Source organism: Neltuma alba, unplaced genomic scaffold (genome assembly GCF_004799145.2).
Source record: "Neltuma alba isolate B1F8T4 unplaced genomic scaffold, ASM479914v2 tig00003186_pilon, whole genome shotgun sequence".
Taxonomy (NCBI): Eukaryota; Viridiplantae; Streptophyta; class Magnoliopsida; order Fabales; family Fabaceae; genus Neltuma; species Neltuma alba.
This window is the reverse complement of record NW_021633177.1, coordinates 267,423-288,916: the sequence shown is the minus strand read 5'-3', so window position 1 is coordinate 288,916 and position 21,494 is coordinate 267,423. Positions and strand designations below refer to the sequence as shown.

Genomic DNA, 21,494 nt, shown 5'->3' with positions numbered 1-21,494 from the left:
GAGCCATAAATTATTTATGCAAGAATAAACTTTTTCAAGTTACATTTGCCTTCATATCTTTTTGATAGAAAGTTATGTGTAAAAAGAGGGCTGAGAAAAGCTTAAAGATAAAAAGATAATAGGTTTTGAAGATCATTGCAAATAGCTATTGTGAAATGAACCGGTGCAATGATCGAAAAATGTTTGATCGATCATATTATCAGTAAAGCTAAGTATAAGAGAAATATGTTTTCAAAATATATTGATCGAATACTTTATCAATAAATAGATGATAGGAAAACTGATCGATAAAAAGGTTTAACAAAGATTTTCACAGTGTAGTCACAAAATATATGATGACCGAGTAAGTGATCAATTAATGATTAATCGATTAAGTGTTCGATAAATGATTTATTTAGTTTTAGACAATAAGTTGTCCAATTACATTTTTAAAAAATGGGTTAATTTGAACTTTAATAATGATTTAATTTATATTATATGTATTTATATTTTTCAACTATATATATTTGATAAGAGAATATTTTTATACTTATATAACTTGTGATTCTATAATTTGAATTAGAAATCTATGAGTTTCAACATTAATATTTCTCAAATTAAAGTAAAATAATAACTAGACTGTAAAATTTAAAAGTGAAATTCTTATAAAGAAGAAAAATTTAATATTTTTGTTATGAAAGAAAACATACTTATTAAGAAAAAGAATTGATTATAGTGATGATGAAGTTTTAAAAGATTAATGATAGTGTTTGTTTATTACATATTTGCACTATAGATGAAACTTTTGGATATTGTTATCTTGTTAATGAATGTTTTAGATGTTCTTGGATGTTAATGAATATTTATATATAATGATATTTTGTATTTGTGACTTAATTTTATTTATATTTATGTCTTTTATTAATAATTTTATTGGTTTATTTTCTTTTTTTTGTAAAAAATATGAAAAATAACATTTTTTTTAAACAGGCTGAAAGCCCATGGGCCGGCTCTGAGCCCGTTAGCTTAAGGGTTAGGACTAGTAAATTGGGATATTTTTAAAATTTTGGCCCTGTAGGGTCGGCCTTTTTAAGCCCCTAGCCCTGCAGGGTCGGCCCGACCCATATTCCCACCTTTATTAAAGACACATACTGTTTTTTTAATAATAATATTATTATTAATTTTTTTATTTTTATATAAAATAACAAATATTATCATTATCAGTAAAATTATTTATATTTCTAATTTTCTTATCCCAGGTATTTTTATTAGCACTTGCCTTACTGAGAGCTTTTTATTGTGTTTGGGTCAGCCATTGAAAATCCAAAACTAACTTATTTTCATGGTAAGCCAATTTAGAAAGTTGGAGGCTGATTGGAAAAGCTTATGAGCATCATACTTTGGGACAAAAAGCTAGATTCGAATGCACTTAACATTAAGCCGATGTAAGATAACTTATTCAAGTGAAAATCTTGCTTGGGACCATTGGAATTGTAAGATTTTTATTTTTCTGTCACTCCTCCCTCATTATTCTATCATTATTTCACCCAAAATACTCTGCCTCATATGCTGAAACTTACTCATTATATTATGTAAATTTATTTTTTAATCATTTATCATTATTTAATAAAACTCATACTCATTTAGATAATTTTACAAACTAAGCTTGCTAATTTAAATTCATTGTATTATGTAAATTCATTTCTTAATTATTTTTCATTATCTAATAAAATTTATACCCATTTTAGTAATTATATAAACTAAACTTACTTTTATTCAATCATAATCCAAATAACTTTTTACTCAATCTAACTTTTACAAGCTTTTATAAAATCCAATCCAATTCAAACACAATTTACATCATCCGATCTAACTTTTTCAAAAGTCAAATTGATGATAAATTATTTTTTTAATCGTTAATTCATATCGACCCTATATATGGCTCAAAGGTGCCAAACGCTTTCTCACAGAAAAGATTGTGTATTTTATACCGCAAGACATGTGTACTAAGCGTTAAATTGTCCAAATAAAAAGAATTAACACTCACTCTTCCATGTATTAAATAATTTTAAATTAAGAAAAAAAATTATTTTTCCTATCATGATTTATTATAAATTATGTATTATATATTGACGATATGGATTAGCACCAGTTTCCTGAAAAAGTAAAGAGCACCTTCAATTGCTGCATAATTTCATCACGGGTTCCATGGGGATTTTATGTAGCTGATATATCCGGTTTGCATTCCTCGATCCACATTATTTAAGGAGGAACCCAAGCTTCAAAAAATTGCGGTCCTTTTTTATCTCAATCGGATCCATATATGGATAAAATGAACCCCTCGTCCTCTCAGCGTAGAAACGAGAAACGCGGAAAAGATACCACAGAAAATGAATCCCTCGTCCTCGGCAATAGAAAACTGAGAAGAAGAAAAAACAGAGCGAGAGGAAACAACAACCTAAGCACTAGATAAGATTGTCAAAACACCCGAGGAAAAGTGAAAAATTCTTGGGTGAACCGGGAGTGAGTGCACGTAAAATGTAGTCTAATCAATATGAAAATGACAAGTTCCAACCCATGAGTCCGGCTATTGCTCTCTTCCTTTTTTTCCATGCGCCCGCGCTCTTCTCCTCACCCTACTCTCTCTCCTTTCAGTTTTGCTCACACATCACACCTCCCTCTTACCCATTCGCTCACCGCTTGCATTCATCTTCTTCAATTTTTCCCTCCACCGAAAAATGACCTGGCAATAGGAGAGAAGAATGATCAAAATAAACTATTTAGGTACTTGTTTTATTTTTCAATTGTTGGCGTTGCGTGGGGTAGGCCAAATTATTTTTTAAATACACACAATGACACAAATATATATATATATTTCTCATATATATTAGATAACATGTTATGTATAATAATATTGCAATTATGCGACAGAGAATAAAGTCATATATCTTATATATTACTAACCTAAAAGAAAATTTTATGAATAATAAAATTTTATTAAATATGTAGTTCTTAAAATTTGTAACATTCATATGCCTTTGTACTACATATAGATTTATTTTTGATAAAATTTAATATATTTATTATAATTTCTTTTTATACATTATCTATATGAAATAATAGTTAAAAAAACTATTACTACCTTTTGTCCTTAGTATAATAATTAGTTGACTAATTTGAGTATATTAAGAAAATTAGTTAAGTTAGTTATTTGTAATAAATAGATATTATTTTCCTAAAATTATTCTTACTATCAAATGTTATTTGATAAAATATTTAATATGTATAACTATTACAATGACTACCTTAAAAAAATTAATAAATATAAGAGACAAAATGAATTCAGGTCTTATATTTAAAACCAGATTAAAAATCAAATAAGTTCTTATATCAAGGACTGAATGTAGTATAATAATATGATTTTATTATTCATAAAAATCTTATGTTTGGGTATAGAAGGAATAAATTAGACTAGATGAATGTAAATTTAGTATTTTGAAGGGAGAGAATGGGAAAGAATGATTGTGAAAAGTGAAGAAATCTGAAAGGAGAGGGAGAGTTGAGTGGAGAAGGAGAGCGGGATACAAAAGCAAAAAAAAAACAGAGAGAGATCAGGGTGAGACCCATGGGCTGCACTTGTCATTTTTTGTATTTGCGGGACCATGATTTACGTGGCAAAGGGAGAGCTTGTGAACAGTGAAGAAATCTGACAGGAGAGAGAGAGTTGAGGGGGAGGAGAAATTCTTATATACACCCAGAACACCACATCATCCATGCTCTGCCTAATAAAAATTAGCCACATCACTGAATTTAATCTGATGTGTATGCCGAACTGTCGCCCATTTAATTTACATGAGTTTAATATTTTAATTTAAACAATATTCTGCTCGAGAGATTCGTCCTCACCCTTTTGACTCGGAATCCACCTCTCCCCCCTCGTCCGTCTCCCTCCTTAACTTTTTTGCCAAACTCTTTCTCAATAATAGCTTTTTCTAGACAATCCCGGAGCTTTTGAAACCAACTCTTTCTTCCCTGGCTTCAACCAACCCCGACCACGACCATGAATAATAAAAGTTTATTAAATATGTAATTTTTAAAATTTGTACCATTCATATGCCTTTTTGTACTATGTAGATTTATTACTACATCCGTTCTTGATATAAAAGTTAACTAGTTAATTTGAGTATATTAAAAAAATTAGTTAAATTAGTTATTTATAATAAATAGGTATTGTCTTTCTAAAAATATTCTTATTAATAAAGTATTATTTGATAAAAAATTTAATATGTGCAACTACTATAAAGACTATCTTGAAAAAATAGATAAATATGAGAGACAAAATAGATTAAAGTCATATATTTAAAATCAAATTTAAAATCAAATAAGTTCTTATATTAAGAATCAGAGGTAGGATAGTAATATGATTTTATTATTCATAAAAATCCTATTTTTAGGTATAGACTGTATTTAATAGAAAACATGGTTTTCTTAAAAATATTTCTTTTTGCTTGATCCTTTTCCTTGATAATATATACTTGCAGAGAGTCAAAAACATTATACTAAGATATTGTAATTTAAGCATTTAAGTTTACGTATTAAAAAATTCATTCAAATACTAGTGAGATATCAGATAAATTTAAATAAATAAGTCAAATTGATATATTTGAATTTGAACAGATTCTAACCTAAATCATTTGGTTTGTAAATTTTTTTAAAAAAATATATAATTTTTTATTAAAATATACAATCAATATAGAATATACCATTTCTTTATTAAAATATTCTGATTTATTGAATACTGAATGCTACGGTATAATCTAAGAATTAAGAACAATAAATTTAGAGATCATGAAAATTAAAGTTGATGTCTTCTAAATAAAAATGGACTAATTAAGTCACCTTTAATATTATTTAAAAAAAAAAGTTCTCAATATTAATCAAAGCAATTGGATGATAGCAGACACGCTTGACGCTTTTTTGGAGGGAAAGGACCCTCTAACTTTCTGCTAAAGAAAAATGTAAGATTTACTTTATAATCTAAATTATATTATAAAATAAGTTTTATATTTATGATTGGATGAGTTTTTTTTATAAGTACCACTTTTTATGAATATAAAAATTAGATAACTAATTTTTTATTATTAAAAATAATTAAATTAACTATTTGTTATAAATTAATTTTAAAATATCTTGTTAACTATATGTATTAGAATGAAAATTCTTTTAACATGTTCAATCACCATGTAGACAACTTTATAATAAATAAATAAATATAAGAGATAAAATAAATTATGATCTTATATTTATAATCAAGTTGAATATCTAGCTAGCTCTTCTATTTTTGTTTTTTTTTCCAATAGAATAGCTCTCTTATATTTGAGATTGAAGGTAACATGCATGCATATGTGGTCTGTGTGTGTATACAATGTAATCAGGAATAGTGAAATTTTTTTGTGCACACCTCAGGATTATCATGCGTCGACGCCCAGGATTTCTTTGTCAACCATAATTATTATACGAGGGTGGGGCGCTGAAATGGCTCTCTCTCTCCTCTCGGATGAACGACGGCGTTTTGCGTTGGGCCCGAATTTGAAAGTGACCTCCCTGTTCCACTAGTATAAGTTGACCAATCTCTGACTGGTTTTCACTCACGTAGTGCCTTCAGCACAGCTCAAGTAACCCAGCTTCTTTTCGTTGATTCTTGATCAACAGATTGCGTTCGATGGCCCAATCTGAAGGCAAGAGGTGGGGGGAACTCAATAACTCTGAATGGGTCCAAGTTAACTTAGAGAAAAAGAGAAGAAAGAAGCGTGGTCAGCCTGATGAGCCAGTTTCTGAGATCTTCAATTTGCCTTTACCTCCAGACTTTGAAGCCGAGATTAACAAGAAATTTCCTGCATGTGAAAAATTGCTTTGCATGCGGAAGATCCTGACTGAATCGGATGTCAGCAAAAAACAAGCTAGGCTTAACATGCTCTGCCATGAGTTGGAGACATTCCGCTTCTTGAATGATGAGGAGACTGGGGACCTGAGGCAAGGAAAGGGCACTGAAGTTCCTGTCATGCATAAATCCATCACACGTGGTGTCAAAGAAAGCCCGATGAGCTTTTTTCAACGCGATGTTCGCAAGGATTCTCATCCTCCAGAACGAGTTAGCTCATCTTATGTCTTCACGAAGGGCTGGAACTCGCTGGTCTCAGAAGACGGCCTCAAAAAAGGAGATGTCATTCAGTGCTGGGCTTTCAGGGATGGAGAGAAGCTGGTGGGTATGGCTCTTGTGAAGGAGGATCGATCTGTCAATTTGGCATCATCCCACCATCACGCGTGGTAATCCTTTCAATCTGCGCCAATATCCTCTGTGATACCCATTCTAATTAGTTGCTGCTGATAGTCAAAGAAAGAAGATCCAGTTTACATTCTGTCATCTGTGAAAAGTAATCCGCTTGTCCTGGGGAACGTCTGCTCTTTGCTGGAATTTTAATGTAACTGCATGGAAGTAGAAAGAATTAGCTATGGTCCTAAGACCGTTCATCAATCCATATCATCCTCTCATTATTGCCATAATATATTTATGCTTTTAATGCACATCCCAGAACTTTCTTACAATTAGTTGCAGTAGTAGTATTCTACAAACTGTTCCGATCATTACTTACGTTCAAAGTGCGCTGGAAGTATCTCATGATGTATTTGGGGCATTGAAACAAGAGTGCAATACCCAGTCTTTATAATCCGATAACTTCGTCCGCCTCCACTAATTAAGCGCAACCGATACTTTTTAATATTATATCTTTGTTTTTCAATCTTACATTGTTGTAAATTGTGTTACTCTGTGTATCCCTGTTTTTCAGGATAAAAACAGAGGTAGTCTCACAACCGAGAAATAAGTAATAGATTACAAGGGCATGAAGCTTTGAATATGATCAATTTTTCCATTACTTGCATATATACAGACATGTAAGAGTAAATTTTGCGTATTAAGCAAGACAATGGTTGGATTCGGTGGAGGAGAGGAAGGAATGGCCAATCCCAGCGTTCCTCACTCCCTTCCCGTGTTCGCAGCCGGTCTTCCACGTCTCCGACAAGTGGGCCGGGGCTTAAGCCCAAACTTCTCTATCCTCTCACCCAGGACATGACTGAATGCCCACTTATATGAAAAGTGTCAAGTGACTACTTAAATGGATGTGTCTTAAGTTCTAACATAATCCTACTCAATGTTTTGCAAGGAATATATTAAACTCTGAAACTTCTCTATCCTATCTCCACGACACAACGCTTTTTAATCCTTGTTCCTCTTAATCGACGGCCAAAATAACAAGGTAAATCAGGAATTTTCAAAACCTCCCAATTTGATTGGAAAAGAAAAACCTCTAGACTGAAGTTAGAAATACTCCCAAATGCCGACCCGTAGATTAATAACCCTATTGAAGACAGGTACTGTTTATTATTATTATTATTATTAATTTTTTAATTTTTATATAAAATAACGAATATTATCATTATCAGTAAAATTATTTATATTTCTAGTGTTCTTATCCCAGGTATTTTTATTAGCACTTGCATTTACTGAGAGCTTATCATTGTGTTTGGGCCTGAGGACACAAAAGTGACTTGTTTTTATGGTAAGCCCGTTTAGAAGGTTGGACGCTGATTGGGGAAGCTTATCAGCATCGCGTTTTGGGACAAAAAGCTAGATTCAAAGGCGCTTAGCATTAGAGCCGTCAAAACGGGCCAAGCCCATCGGACTAGCCCTTTTAAGCCCTTTTAAGTAGAGGGTCAGGCTTGTATTTTAGGTGGTTTAAAAGGGAATTGGGCTTAAAAGGGCTAGCCCTGTAGGGCTCAAAAATAAAAGGGCCAACCCTTTAGGGCCAAGGGCTAGCCCTTTTAAGCCCGCCTATTTTTTTAATTATTATCAAGATATTTATAAAATTATAGATTAGTCTTTTATGAATAAGTTTAAATTAAAAAAATACTTAGAAGAATCAATACTCATGCTAGATAATTGAAAAGACTTAGATGTCTTGGACTTGTGGAGGAACAATTAAAATCAATTTTCAATTCTTTCAAGAATGGTAGCTGATATTCTTAACATTTTAATCACCATAATAGCTCGTAGATCTTCATTTACCATCGGTTTACATATCTTAACAAAGTGTAAAACTTTTTCTTATTCGAACAAATGTTCAAGCTCTTATTTGTACTTATAATTACTGCATAGTTTTATTTTAGATAAGGTAAATGAAGACAAAACCTTAATATTTTTATCACTAAAGAAGAGCTCACTTATAGTACAGAACAATCAAATATTACTGATCTTGATGATACTGATGAAGATGAAGATAAAGATAATAATTATGTTGATATTGTTAATCTTTAACTGCTAGGTTTTATCTTTTTGTTTTTCGTGTTTTTGTTAGATTTTGATTTTTTTTTAATTTTGGATAATAGTTTATTGGCATTTAATTTTTTTTCCCTATACAACACTAATTTTTTTACGTATATTTATAATTTGAATACAAAATCTTAGAAGTTTTGTTGTTTTATTTTTTATTTTAAAATAATTAACAAGAATTTAAATTTTAAAAAATAACATAAAAGGGCCAGCCCTTTTAAACCCTGAGCCCGCATGTCTAAGGGTCGGGCTTTAATAATTAGATAATTTTAAGGTATGTGGGTTTTAAAAGGTTGGCCCTTTTAGGCCCTGGCTCTTCAAGGGCTAGCCCTTTAGGGCCGGGCTGGCCCTTATTGACAGCTCTACTTAGCATTAGGCTAATCTACCGTAACTCATTCAAGTGAAAATCTTGCTTAGGACCATTGGAATTGTCAGATTTTTATTTTTCTCTCACTCCTCCCTCGTTTATCTGTCATTATTTCATCTAAACTACTCTGCCTCATACGCTGAAACCTAGTATTGTGTAAATTTATTTTTAATCATTTATCATTATTTAATAAAACTCACTCATTTGCTAATTTTACAAATTAAATTTGCTAATTTAAATTCATTGTATTATGTAAATTCATTTTTTTATTATTTTTTATTATCTAATAAAACTTATACCCATTTTGGTAATTATATAAACTAAATTTATTTCTATTCAGTCATAATCCAAACAACTTTTTACTCAATCTAACTTCTACAAACTAACTTTTATAAAATCTAATCCAAACACAATTCATATCAACATATTTAACTTTTACTCAATCTAATTCTTTCAAAAGTCAAATTAATCGAAACATATCCTATATATGGCTCAAAGGTGGCAAGCGCTTTGTCACAGTAAAGATTGTGTATTTTATACCTCAAGACTTGTGTGATGAGCGTTAAATTGCCCAAATGAAAAAAAAAAATTAACACTCGCTCTTCCATGGATTAAATAATTTTAAATTAAGAAAAAAATTATTTATCCGTATCATGATTTATTATAAATTCTGTATTATACACTGACGGTATTGATTAGCACCAGTCTCCTGAAAAAATTAAAGAGCGCTTTTAATTGCTACATAATTTCATCACGGGTTACATGGGGATTTTATGCAGCTGTTATATCCGGTTTACATTCCTCGATCCTTGTTATTTAAGTAGGAACCCAAGCTTCAAAAATTGCGGTCCGTTTTAATCTCAATCGGATCCATACACGGACAAAATGAATCGCCCATCCTCTCAGCGGAGAAACGAGCTTCAAAAAATTGTAGTCCCTTTTTATCCCAATCGGATCCATATATGATATATGGACAAAATGAATCTCTCATCCTCTCAGCGTAGAAACGAGTCCATGTTCATCCCAATCGGATCCATATATGGACAAAATGAATCCGTCATCCTCTCAGCGTAGAAACGCGAAGCGCGGGAAAGATACCACAGATCCACCCACCCTCTCTGTTTTGGGGCACAGACGCAACAAAAGTAGCAATTTAATGGACCTTCTTGCTAAACAAATCGAACTTAACAGAACGTATGTAAATAAACTACTAAAAGTCAAGGGGAAGCAGATGCGCAAATAAACAACAACCGCTCATCCAAACGCGCATTTGAAGTGGCATCTGCAATATTAGCATGATAAGTTCTGAGAACAGATCCTCTCAGTGGCCATTTTCTCCTCATCTCTCGGGATCTCCAACTCTTGACCGTCCATTTCATCCGAACGGTCACCAGGAGACACGTCATAAAGCATTCAAAATCACATCTAAGCCATTCGTCTTGTTATGATCCTGGCCGCTCATTCAATTTCATATTCTGCCAAATCCCTGTCGCTTTCTTTCACGAATACACTCCAGTTTCTCGTGACGTTCCATGCCCATCGGCGGTGCAAACAGGAGCTCTGTCGTCACCCACGGTCGGGCACTATGAGAGAATTTGTTGAGAGTAGCTTATTTGGGCAGGTATCCTCATTTCAACTCTTCATATCTTTGCCGCAACTATTCCTCCATCCCTTTTTGAACTATGCTTTTTCTTGTTCTTCCTTTTCCCCTTCCATTTAATTAACTTGAAGTTCTTGTTCTGAATTTTTTTGGTTGGATTAATTAAATCAGGAGGATGAGCGATTACAGGGTGGAGATGATTAATGATGGCATGTAGGATTTTATGTGCATCTCCCCGGGCCTGAAGACAGTAAATTTTTTCATCCCTCTGATTTACAATTTTTTTTTTCCGACTGATTATTTTCACGTGCACCTTTAGTCGGAATGTATCTTTAGCAAGTTTTGTTTGGGAATAGCTTGCAAACTTCTGGAAATCTGCATTTTTCTTCTTGTTGCAACTATTACCTTCGGAAGTTTGTCTCGATCTTAAGATGAGCGAAGTTGTCACTTTTAATTTAGATGGAAAAATTATGTTGGTCAATTATCCGTTTTTCTTTTATCATTTTGGTGAAAGGAGATCTTCTGGTTTTGTTTGTATCTCTCTATACTCCTGCAGTCCCATGATTTCTCTGTTTTTCAACAAAATCAAATGAGATGTTATTCTGACCTTTTAGTTGAGTTGTTAGTTGGCGTATCATGATTTTCTCCAGTTTTCTATGTACAATCAGTGAGAGTCAATACATTGGCAGTGAATGTAATCTACAGATAACAATAATCATCCATCCACAACTTTGGCTTCCACAAATTTTGTGCGCCTTCAATACCTTCTGTTCTAGTTTATGCAGCCATTTAAAGATATGATCGAAGAGACTAGGAATTGCAAGCCAGTTAATCAACATACTCAGAGATGCTGGAGAGGAGTGAGTTTGAAGTTTTTATTGCTTATTGCTTTTTTAAGTTCTTTTAAGAGTTGCAGAGTGAATCTTTTTTTTTTTTAGACCATAGAGTGTTCCACCATGAGAGCTTTTGTGATATTGTCACTGGACAAAGTTACATTAGTATAGATAGATTGATTCCAAATAATGATTACACATCTCCTAAACAAACTAGGAGACCAAGTTTGCTGCAAAAGCTACCTTTGGAAATGACCGATTGAACAAAACATAACTTTCTCTTCCGTATTTAATGAAATAGAACTTGACACATGTTGAACTACCTGTCATAGTGGACAAAACAGAATTTGTTGTCCTATGAAAGAAAATACAAGTTGCTGTTATGTCACACAAAATACAACTCGGTGGATTGAATGACTGTAAGTGCTGGAATTTGAATTGTTATTGCAGGTGGTAGCTACATTATCTCTCATGTTGACTAAATATTGTTGAGGCTATAGAAGATGGACCTTCACCTGCTAGGAATTGATTAGACATTGTTGATGTTGTTATTGAAGATGCACCTTTACCAAACAAGAAGGAAGAAATTAAAGAAGAGCAATGTAGATGTTGGTATGTGGTCATAAAAAAGTTGTAATGCAATATATTTCATACAACAAAACTGTCTTGTGTATGTCTAGTTTGATCTCGAGCAATGTTTCGTGTAATGCTGTTACAGTCAAAGAGTTTGAAAAATATATATAGTCTCGTTATTTGTTACTTTACAGGCATCTTATTGTTCTCAAATAGATTTAAAGTCTGTGAGTTGTCATAAGTTGAACCTTTTTTGTTAAATCAGGCTGTACATTGCTATTTATTAGCAAAATAAATCTCATTCCATATTTATAGAGGAAGAAATTAAACAATCCTTGACTAATTTGCTCTGCTATCATGCTTTTAATTGAGCACTGCACATCTTCTCTCCATTTTCCAAAACAATCATGAAAGAGATAGAAGATGTCCAATGAAGTGCCAAATAACTTGATTCAATAAATACAGAAATATCCGGGGGAAACAGAGTAAAGCAATGAAGTAATGCTAAATTGCTAATCCAGCCAAATAATTTCAACCCATCGGCATCATTGAAATTTTGCAAACTTCGTTTAGAATACAAGTTATCCAATACAAAACCGGCATGGCTTATCAAGGGGGGAAATAAATGAAGAATATAATAGTTCCATGAAATTATCATGCGATGCAAACCAAAAAGAAACTCAATGTGAAAATTAGAACAAAAATTATGCTTTAAAGAATCTTAGCACAGTTGCTTCGCTTATATGCCCAAAGCAGCACAGGTCATCTTAGATTTTAACAGTAGCATACAAAAGATTCTAATTTAAATGCAATAACATTGCTAATTTTCTAGAAAGAACCTCTGCTTACTTGGGCATTCAAACTGTCAAGAATGAGGAAGAGAGAGATGGAAAAGAAGGGGAAAGATATGGAGGAAGAGGTGTAATGTAGATACCTGAATAAACTACTTTCAGCAAAGCTATGGGGATTCACTCATATTTTCCAACGATGGGTGACGGGACGACAGAGCTTCCTGTCTGCATTGCCCGGGGATGGAACTTTGACGGAAAATGGCACTTTGAACCCTGAAGGGATTTCGCAGAATATGCAATTAAATGAACGACCAGGTTATGTCAAAGATGGATGGTTCAGATGCGATTCTAAAAAGCTTCATGAGATGTCTTTATGCAGGCCGTCAGATCAACTGGACGGGTAGGATATTAAGCTTCTGAGGGACAGAGAAAACGGCGGCTGAGAAGATCCGGATCCGATAAGTTCTCACGCAAGCCAAAAGAAAGAACCGCCAATTACGGCACATCAAGCTTTCCTTCAGACTCAAAGGGCAACATATTGGGTAATACCCCCAATAGTCTTGGAGGAGCAATTGCATAAGGATCTACAGGGCATAGGGACTCTAAGACGAGTTCGTCTGGATTAGCGTAGTTTTTTTTTTTTTTTTTTGGTCTCTGACCAGTTTATCATTTACTCACCCAAAAGAAAAAAAAAACAAAGAAAGAAAGAAAGAACCGCCAATTGTGCGCGTTAGATTTACCAAGAAAATTCTGAAGTAGACTCACTACAAAACCAGAAGTCACGCCAAAAAACAGAGAACTACTACGAGAATAGCACCCTCTCATTCTCTGTCACTAAGCCTCATCAAGTAAGAGTCACAAATCAAGTAAATAGTATAGGATTTCTTTCCAACTTCAGAGGGACAAGCAAAATCCAGTTTTGCTTTCAACTTCCGTTGAAGGGAAACCCTTTTAATAGCAAGCAACAAGTTATTCTTAGTATCACCAACAACAAGGGCATCAACAGGTCCGACTTCAGGCCTCCCCCCAAGATCACGTTCAACAGTCACTAGGACTGTTACATCCTCCCCAACCCGCACAGAGTCACTTTCCAGTACCTCATATGACATATCGATGTTAGGGAAACGATTGCAAGACTGCGCAATATCTGACAGCTGCGATTCAGACATCTGCAATAGTTCACACCTCTCGTCATCCTCCATCTCCACTAAATCAAACACCGATTCAATTTTCTTAGGGTGCTCCAGGCATCTCTTAGCAAGCTCCTTTGTGAAGTGGGGAAGCTGTAGAAGCATGGAATCAGTATTCCACAGTCCACGTGTCACCATTTGACTAACTTCCATAGTAAGAAGAGCCAGGCTCAGCCATCCATTGCTTGAGATCACATCAACCATTGCCTGGAGCAGCCTATTTGCAGAAAGAAGCACTTCACGCTGGTCCAATGCAAGGTTCCCACCTATAGATTGCCTGGGGAAGTGGGCCTGAAGCAAAGCATTAGTTTTGTTGTGGGGGTCGGTAACTTTAGGGTTGTCAAAAGAAAACCTCTGGTGATTAATCAACCTACGAACCGCCTCTTCCTCCCCAGGTCGTATTGGAATCTGAGCATACTCTGAGGCAGAGGACAAAACCTCCAACATGCCTTTCGTCCTCGTTTTAGATGTCAGAGAGGAAGAAAACCATTCAATAGTTGTGTAACTGATGTGATAGTATGATGCTATCATCCCAAGATTGAGGGGAGAAAGGTCCATGTCATCCTCAATTGCAAGACATTTGCTTGCTTCTAAGTCACTTAATGTATTTTCCCCAAGCTCTGAGAGGTGATCAGAAAGATGCCTGTGACTAACTCCTTGTAGATTGTGATAGTTGGGATTTTGCGTCGGCCTCCTGTACAAAAAAGTCCATGTAAGATAATCAACAGCATCTCGCTTGTTCTCAATAATTCCAGCAACTATTTCAGCATTCAAGTTATCATGCAAGAAGTGATGAAGATGGCTTTCAACAGGAATGCTTCATACAAGAAGTTCTTGTAGTACTCCTTACGAGGTGCATGACACAGGACGACACATTTTCCTGAGTTGTCAATCAGAGGCCTACTGGCATGACCCATCATTTGCAGAAGATCAGTGACAGGGTAATCTGACTGTGCATTTTCCCGTCCATCGTAGAATTGTGTACCCATCACGACTACCAAATGGGCTGATAATGTCACTCCCCAACACAATGAGCTGCTCAAAACACAGACCTGAATCCACCCAGCTTCAAATAGCTGCATTAAAACTTCACGATCAATGTTGCTTAAGCCCTCATGCAAGTATCCCACTCCTTGCCGTAAAGTGACTTTCAACATTTCATCTTTAATCCCATCAAGGAAAGGTTCAAGCTACACTGGAGCCCGCAATAAGAAGGGCTTCTCTCCACTGTCTGCATTAGAATCCACAGCTGTAAGCCGCACATGCTTCCTTGTAGGTACAAAAACAAGAGCAGGTGTCCCATTCTTGGCATGTTGAACAATTGCGGTATAACTCAGTTTGGTCATTGCCTGCATCCTTGCCTCAAAATTAGCAATATCTTTCCCCTGAATATGTATTTCCAAAGGCACAGGACGAACACCAGGGGGAAAATTAAAGACCATGAGATGTAGCTCCCATCCATTCTCCTAGATCTTTTGCATTTGCAAGAGATGTAGACAAGGCAACAATACGGATCTTGTTTTCAGCTTGACTGGCAATATATCTCATCCTGGAGACAATCATCTCCAAAATAGGACCTCCCTTACCCCCAATTAAGCGGAGCTCATCGATTATGAAGAAACCAACTTGCTGAATATGTTTCCGTTGTTTCCAGGGCGGGACAGAGCATCCCATTTCTCTGGGGTACTGATGATAATATGACCTTTCTCAAGAAGTTTCAAGTCAGTTGCTGTTTCTCCCGTCAATTCAACCACCCGCAAATTAAGACCATCTTTAAATCTCCTCACCCAATCACGAGAGCGCTCCTTTGCAAGAGCTTCAATTGGTGCAATATAAACAACACGCATGACACCATCACGTCACTTTTGCAGATTTCTCAAGATAGCAAATTCAGCACATATAGTCTTTCTACTCCCTGTTGGAGCAGCCACTAAGACATTGTCATCGGAATTATATGGAACTGTGAATACTTGTGTCTGGACAGGATTAAAATGCTTAAATTCCTGATAGATAGCTTCATATGATGAATTTCTCAAGGCAGAAACCCGCAGTGGATGCAGATCCAATAACTCAGTTGGTGGCGGATACCTTTCAGGCAAGATGAGGTGCCTGAAAGAAACAGGCAAAATGGTTTGCGAACCAAGCCATCTATCAGAGACAACACGGATAAAGCACTGCGGTGGAAGTGGTTCATAAATTGGCACTGTGAAATTGAGTGTGTGGTCCTCATCAATATACTGTTTCTTTAGCATAAAATACTCATGATGAAGAATATATTCCCCATCGTTATCCTCCACAATCACCCAGAATGGCTCAACATATCCATGAATTCGGTCCTCCCACATAAAATCTGGAGTTATCGTGAGCTCAACCCTCAAAACTGTGCGTTTAATTGGCTGAAAATATGCTGCAAGATTCAATTTTGGAAACTGATGGATAAATTTATGAAGAGTCCTTCCCATCTTTGGTGGTCGAATAAGCTCACCAATTTCCTGTGACGACAGGTCATAATACCTTTCCCAAGATAAATCTTTCTTCTCCAACCTCATCAATATATCATTGGGGATTCCATTAAATTGACGAAGAGGTGTTTGAACACTCCACATTCTCTTGTTTACCATCTTGCACAAGTTTAAAGCCTTCTCAGCGAGCTGTGCCCAACTTCGTTTTAAGACAATCTCAAAAAGTGCTCTCAGAAGCCGTCCGGCACTCTGAAAGAAAGAACAAAACACAGATGAATTAACAAACATACATGCATGATGGCCAATACACAGAGGACAAGATAATTAAGTTAATCCACTGAGAGAGAGTTAGATATATGTTGCATCAACCCTCAATTTCAAATATTTAACTAATTGTTAAGCGAACAAAGTTTTACCTGAGTTATAAAAACCATATCAGACGTCAGAGAGAGCCCTTCAAGCTTTAACTGTGAAATGTATACTTGCAGCAAAGCATTAATCTTAGCACTAGGCTCTTCCAGGCTTTCCTTGATGGGAATGGGAACACGATCCAACAGTTTTGCCAGTTCCATCTTCTCATCCTGTCTAACAGTTACATATTTAAATTCTTCACTCAAAGAGAACAACCGGCAAAGCTCTGTATCACCCATTGCAGGTTTCAAATGCTCATTATATGTGGATATTGTTCCACGAGTTATATAATAACTTGCAATGCGTCCCAAGTATCCACTTTTCCTGTCATACTTGACCAAATTATTTTTATCCAAGATGGTTGCAGCTGAATGAATCTGCAGAAATTCAATAAGATAGATCACTATCAGCCACAATGAGGATGAAAAACAACTTAATAAGCATTATTAGCATGCGTGTGTAAGTTTTTTTCCCTTTTTTTTTTGGGGGTGGGGGGACTGCTTATTGAAATCACACAATTTGAATCACAGCAATTGTGTGATTTCGAATACAGACAGCACTTATGATATCTGGAAAGTATCCAAGCCATGACTGGCCTGGGCCATGCACAGCCCACTTGAGGAAATATTTCTCCTGACTTCTAATTATTTAATCTACCGTCCGTAGGAGGCCCAGTACATCATTTTTAGCATAGGGAGATCTTCGTGTATCTCATTTTGAAACCCAAAACTTCTAATATCTCATATCAATTTATAGAAAACTTGAGACTTATCAGAACATGATAGCAGCTCATATGATATCATCCAACATAGATGTTAAGCGTGCACCATGACTTTGAAATATAATATGATTAGATTGTATTTAGTCCTGGAAAAAATGAACTCAAGCAATTTGAGTGCCCGCAAGTTTAAGCAATTCATCATATTTTATTCTATCAGTCACTGGCATTACTATTGCACTAAAACAACCCAAAAAATTGCAGACAAATTTGTCTTATCCAAATAATAATGAGCAATGATAAGCAAAGAGTACGGTAGAACTTACCAGATCAGCCCTCCTTTCCTCCACTGCTATATCTCTCGTGAGAATATCAGGAGCCAAACCATAGAGCGAAGGATTTCGGATCATACGTACATACAAATAAGTGTATCCAATCCAATTACATACTTCCCTAGCATTTTGAACAGTGCCAAGAACAATTTCTGCATTCAACTGATCAGCCAACTTAGACACAAACTGGCTTTCAATAGGGAGTTGCTGGTTCATGAGGGATAGATAATATTGCAATTCACCGTGGCCAGTAATGATTATTCCCTCTGCATATGAGTCATACTGGGGCCTCCCAGCACGACCCAGCTTCTGCATCACATCAAGAGGACTGAGTTCAGTCCAGGCACCCTTTTCTGGATTTTAGATCTGTGTCCCTTCAATAACCACCGAACGGGCAGGGAGATTCACACCCCACACAAGAGTTGCAGTGGAAACTAGAACTTGTACGTGTCCATCAGCAAAGAGATCCTCAACAAGCTGGCGGTCAGTCCTAGTCATACCAGCATGATGAATTGCAAATCCATATAGAAGAAGATCTTTAAGATCATTGCTCTTCACAAGATCAGTACGAGTATGGAGAATCTCCCGGCTAGCACTACCTTCTTTAAGAAACCTACCAAGCGTATCATTTGCAAGTGCAGTATCCCGGATAGCACGAGCTGTCTTGGCAGTTTCTTTCCTCGAATGGACAAATATGAGAACCTGATGCTTTCCGGCTACAGCCATTACTTTCTCATAACAGATATCATTCATCAACTGGAATCTCTGAAGAGGCTTCTTTACTGTAATTCCAATGTATTGTTGAGAAAGCGGGACAGGTCTATAACTATTATCAAAATAGAACAACCCTTTCTGGAGGTCAACACGTAAAAACAAAGCCACATCTACATAGTTAGGAAGAGTAGCAGACAATCCCACCAGTCGAATATGTTCCTTTGTTGTTTCAATCTGCCTTACAGTTCTAGCACCAATACTTTCAAGAACAGGTCCTCGATTATCATGAAGAAGATGAATTTCATCAATGATAAGAAGTTTTACAAGTTGTGTGCAGGCACGATCACCAGAATTTCGAGTAATTATATCCCACTTCTCAAGAGTTGTGACAGTAATTTGGGTTTCTTCTATCTGTTGGAGGGTCAATATCTCGTCTCCACTGAGCTCTCTAACTTTGACATCATAATTCTGCAAACGATTAGACAAATTTCCAACCACTTCTGCAACAAGGGCTTTCATAGGTGCCATAGACAATTTTATGATCATTATGGTTAAATGAACCATCAGAATTTCTGTGCAGTGCAATCTGCTGAAGTATAGTGAGAACAGCAACATTAGTCTTCCCAGCCCCTGCTGGAGCGCAGAGAAGAATATTGTCTGGATTAAAGAGAGCAGTCTCATAAACCTTACTCTGCACCCTGTTCCACTGGGTCATTCCTTTAAATGCTGGTTGTGCCCAATCAGGCATGGCAGATATCTTGATAAATTTCTCATTAGAGTCAATTGGCTTAGCCTTCAATGCTGGTACATGAATTTCTTCATACCCCTTGCTGAGAAGCCTATAAGACCCGTCTGGAAGGTCACACTTCTTTTTGGCCATAAAAAAACCACCTTGATCAAAAGCAAGGCTCTCCAGGTCAAGCAGTTGGCGCTGACCTTTTAACCAGCCACTCTCAGCATCCCTATCAGCAAGCCCCCTCCTCCCTATGTCCCCATCTCCAGTGCTCTCATCCTTTAATCGGCATGCTTCTTCTCTTATACTTTTTTCCAAGTTCTTTTGCCTCTCCTTTGCAGTCGCCCTTGTAGCATGCAACTGCTCCACTATTGAGGCCAACACAGGACCTAATCCCATCATTTCCTCCTCAATTTTCTTCCTCTCATCCTGGTCTTCTGCCCTCGCCAAACGAGTACCCCACACAATCTTCAGCCGGTTGCGCACTAGGAACTTGACAAGGCTGAATTTGTCAAACTGAAGATGGACTAACAGCTTAGTTTCCACTTCCCTATCATCACCTTCAGCCAGTATCTAAAGCACCTCTTCTGCAAGTTTCTGGCATCGCTGCGGATCAATCTGCCGCTCAAAAGCTTGGGATATTTTTCTTTGAAGCCAATAAGCACCAATGTCCTCAACATCGAGGCTCATCCCCTCATTCGCGTCCTGCATATCATCATCATCCATACCACCAACCATTTGCATAGCCCCGCCCCCATTTGGTTCCACAACATCATCATCACCCTCTTCCTCCTCTTGCACCATATCAAGATCACTCTCCTCCTCCTCCTCATTCTCCTCAAACTCAACTGCAACACCCACATTATCATCTAGGGCATCGTCACCATTAGCTGTAGCAGACCCGGGAGCATCACCTCCCTCTTGATAATCGGTCATGAGCCTACCAGTGGATAGAAGCTGATCAAATATATTGTTGGCAGGTTGGGGATAGGGTTTAAAAGCTTCTCGATCTCCTTCTTCTTATCGGGGTTTTTGATGGTCTCGTTCTTCAGTACCGCCAAAATTTCGTCAGCAGCACCACTAACCATACTCAGCGGCTGCCCACCCAACTGTTGTTGAATGACACTGAGCATAGCTTCATACGCAGCTCTGGTTTCCTTCGTTTTTGGTTGACAAACGCCTTCCTCTGTGGAAGTTAGGACACTTTTTTCTTGAAGCCGGCGTCTCTTGCTCTGCAAAATTGGGAGGAGGTTCTGCAATAGGGTCACGTCCTTTCTTCTTCTTCATCTCGCTTCCTCCAGCTTCTTGTGTAGTTCCAGCGGCTTGCCCCTATAAGCTCCGTCATAGAAGCTTTTAGGGTCAATCTTGCCCCACAGTGATTCGGGCTCCCCAGTGGGCTCGTAAGCGTTCCGTGGTCGAGTGTCTGTGGTGAGGACTACACTCGAGGTCGCACGATGATCTCGCTGTTTGAATCGAGCGTGTGCCTCGGCGCCATGAAGAGAAACCCTGTAAACTGGGAATCGTTCCCGCCAGAACCCTGACCAGAGGAATCCCGAAAGATCCCAAGAATATGGGAGCCTGAATGGGCTTCATTAAAAGGGAAAACTAACTTGGAGGTCCTTAAAATTTTTATCAGTTTGGATTCAGGTCCTGGTGGTTTCTTTTCATTTCATTAGATCCTTTAATTTTCTCCTGTTTGGTCCATTAATCCCTACCGTTAAGTAAGACAAGCATCGTGATAACTTACTGCCAACATATTATCCTTCCCTGTCGTTCTCACGACCTCACTGATATGAGTAGTATGAGCTCGTCTATCAAGCTCGTGAAAACACCTCGAATTCCAGTTGCATCCCACTTGTTCATCTGATATACCTCCCCACTTCCACTTTCTTCCTCTTTTTTTTTTAATACCAGATCTACGTAAGTCTCTCTCCCTTTAAACGGTTTCTTAAATTGAATCCATGCTAGTTATAGAATTTATCTTTACTTTATTGTTGGATTTTGTTTACTTTTTTCATTTGTTCTTCTATTTTCTGTGATCCTCTTATCTCAAATTTGCTTCCCCTTAGTCTGGACTCTGAATATTTTATCTTAGTAATTCAAGCTCAAAGAAATGAACTTTGTACGAAACTCCCATTTTAAGGTTCTTTGCTTTGTTCTCTTTTCTGCCTCGCCTTCACTTCCTGTGTTCCTCCCCTACCCCTGTGAGCTATATGGACATGACCCAGGAACGCATTTCCTTCTTGGCCTTCAAACCTGAACCAAACCAGATGCTATAATTTTTGCAGAGCATACCCGATGTACTACCTGATGATATTAACAATGGAAGGAACAGTGAGTTGGGCGAATGGGGGGTGGGCATATCCAAATACAATCACTTAACTAACTCATATATTCAGTAT

At 36.6% G+C, this 21,494-nt stretch overlaps 1 protein-coding gene and 1 pseudogene across 1 annotated transcript; one reads left to right on the top strand and one right to left on the bottom strand.

Annotated features, from left to right (window-relative positions):
* Positions 1–5,701: 5,701 nt before the first annotated feature.
* On the top strand, positions 5,702–6,310 carry LOC114740589 (B3 domain-containing protein At2g31420-like). The gene has a single exon (XM_028928759.1). It carries the CDS (start codon positions 5,702–5,704, stop codon positions 6,308–6,310), a length of 609 nt encoding a protein of 202 aa, XP_028784592.1.
* A 7,043-nt stretch (positions 6,311–13,353) lies between these two features.
* On the bottom strand, positions 13,354–20,955 carry LOC114740588 (DExH-box ATP-dependent RNA helicase DExH12-like; annotated as a pseudogene).
* Positions 20,956–21,494: the final 539 nt, after the last annotated feature.

Bases quoted from the DNA above. Each gene is read 5' to 3' on its own strand.
- LOC114740589 (XM_028928759.1), top strand. From the start codon at position 5,702: ATGGCCCAATCTGAAGGCAAGAGGTGGGGGGAACTCAATAACTCTGAA.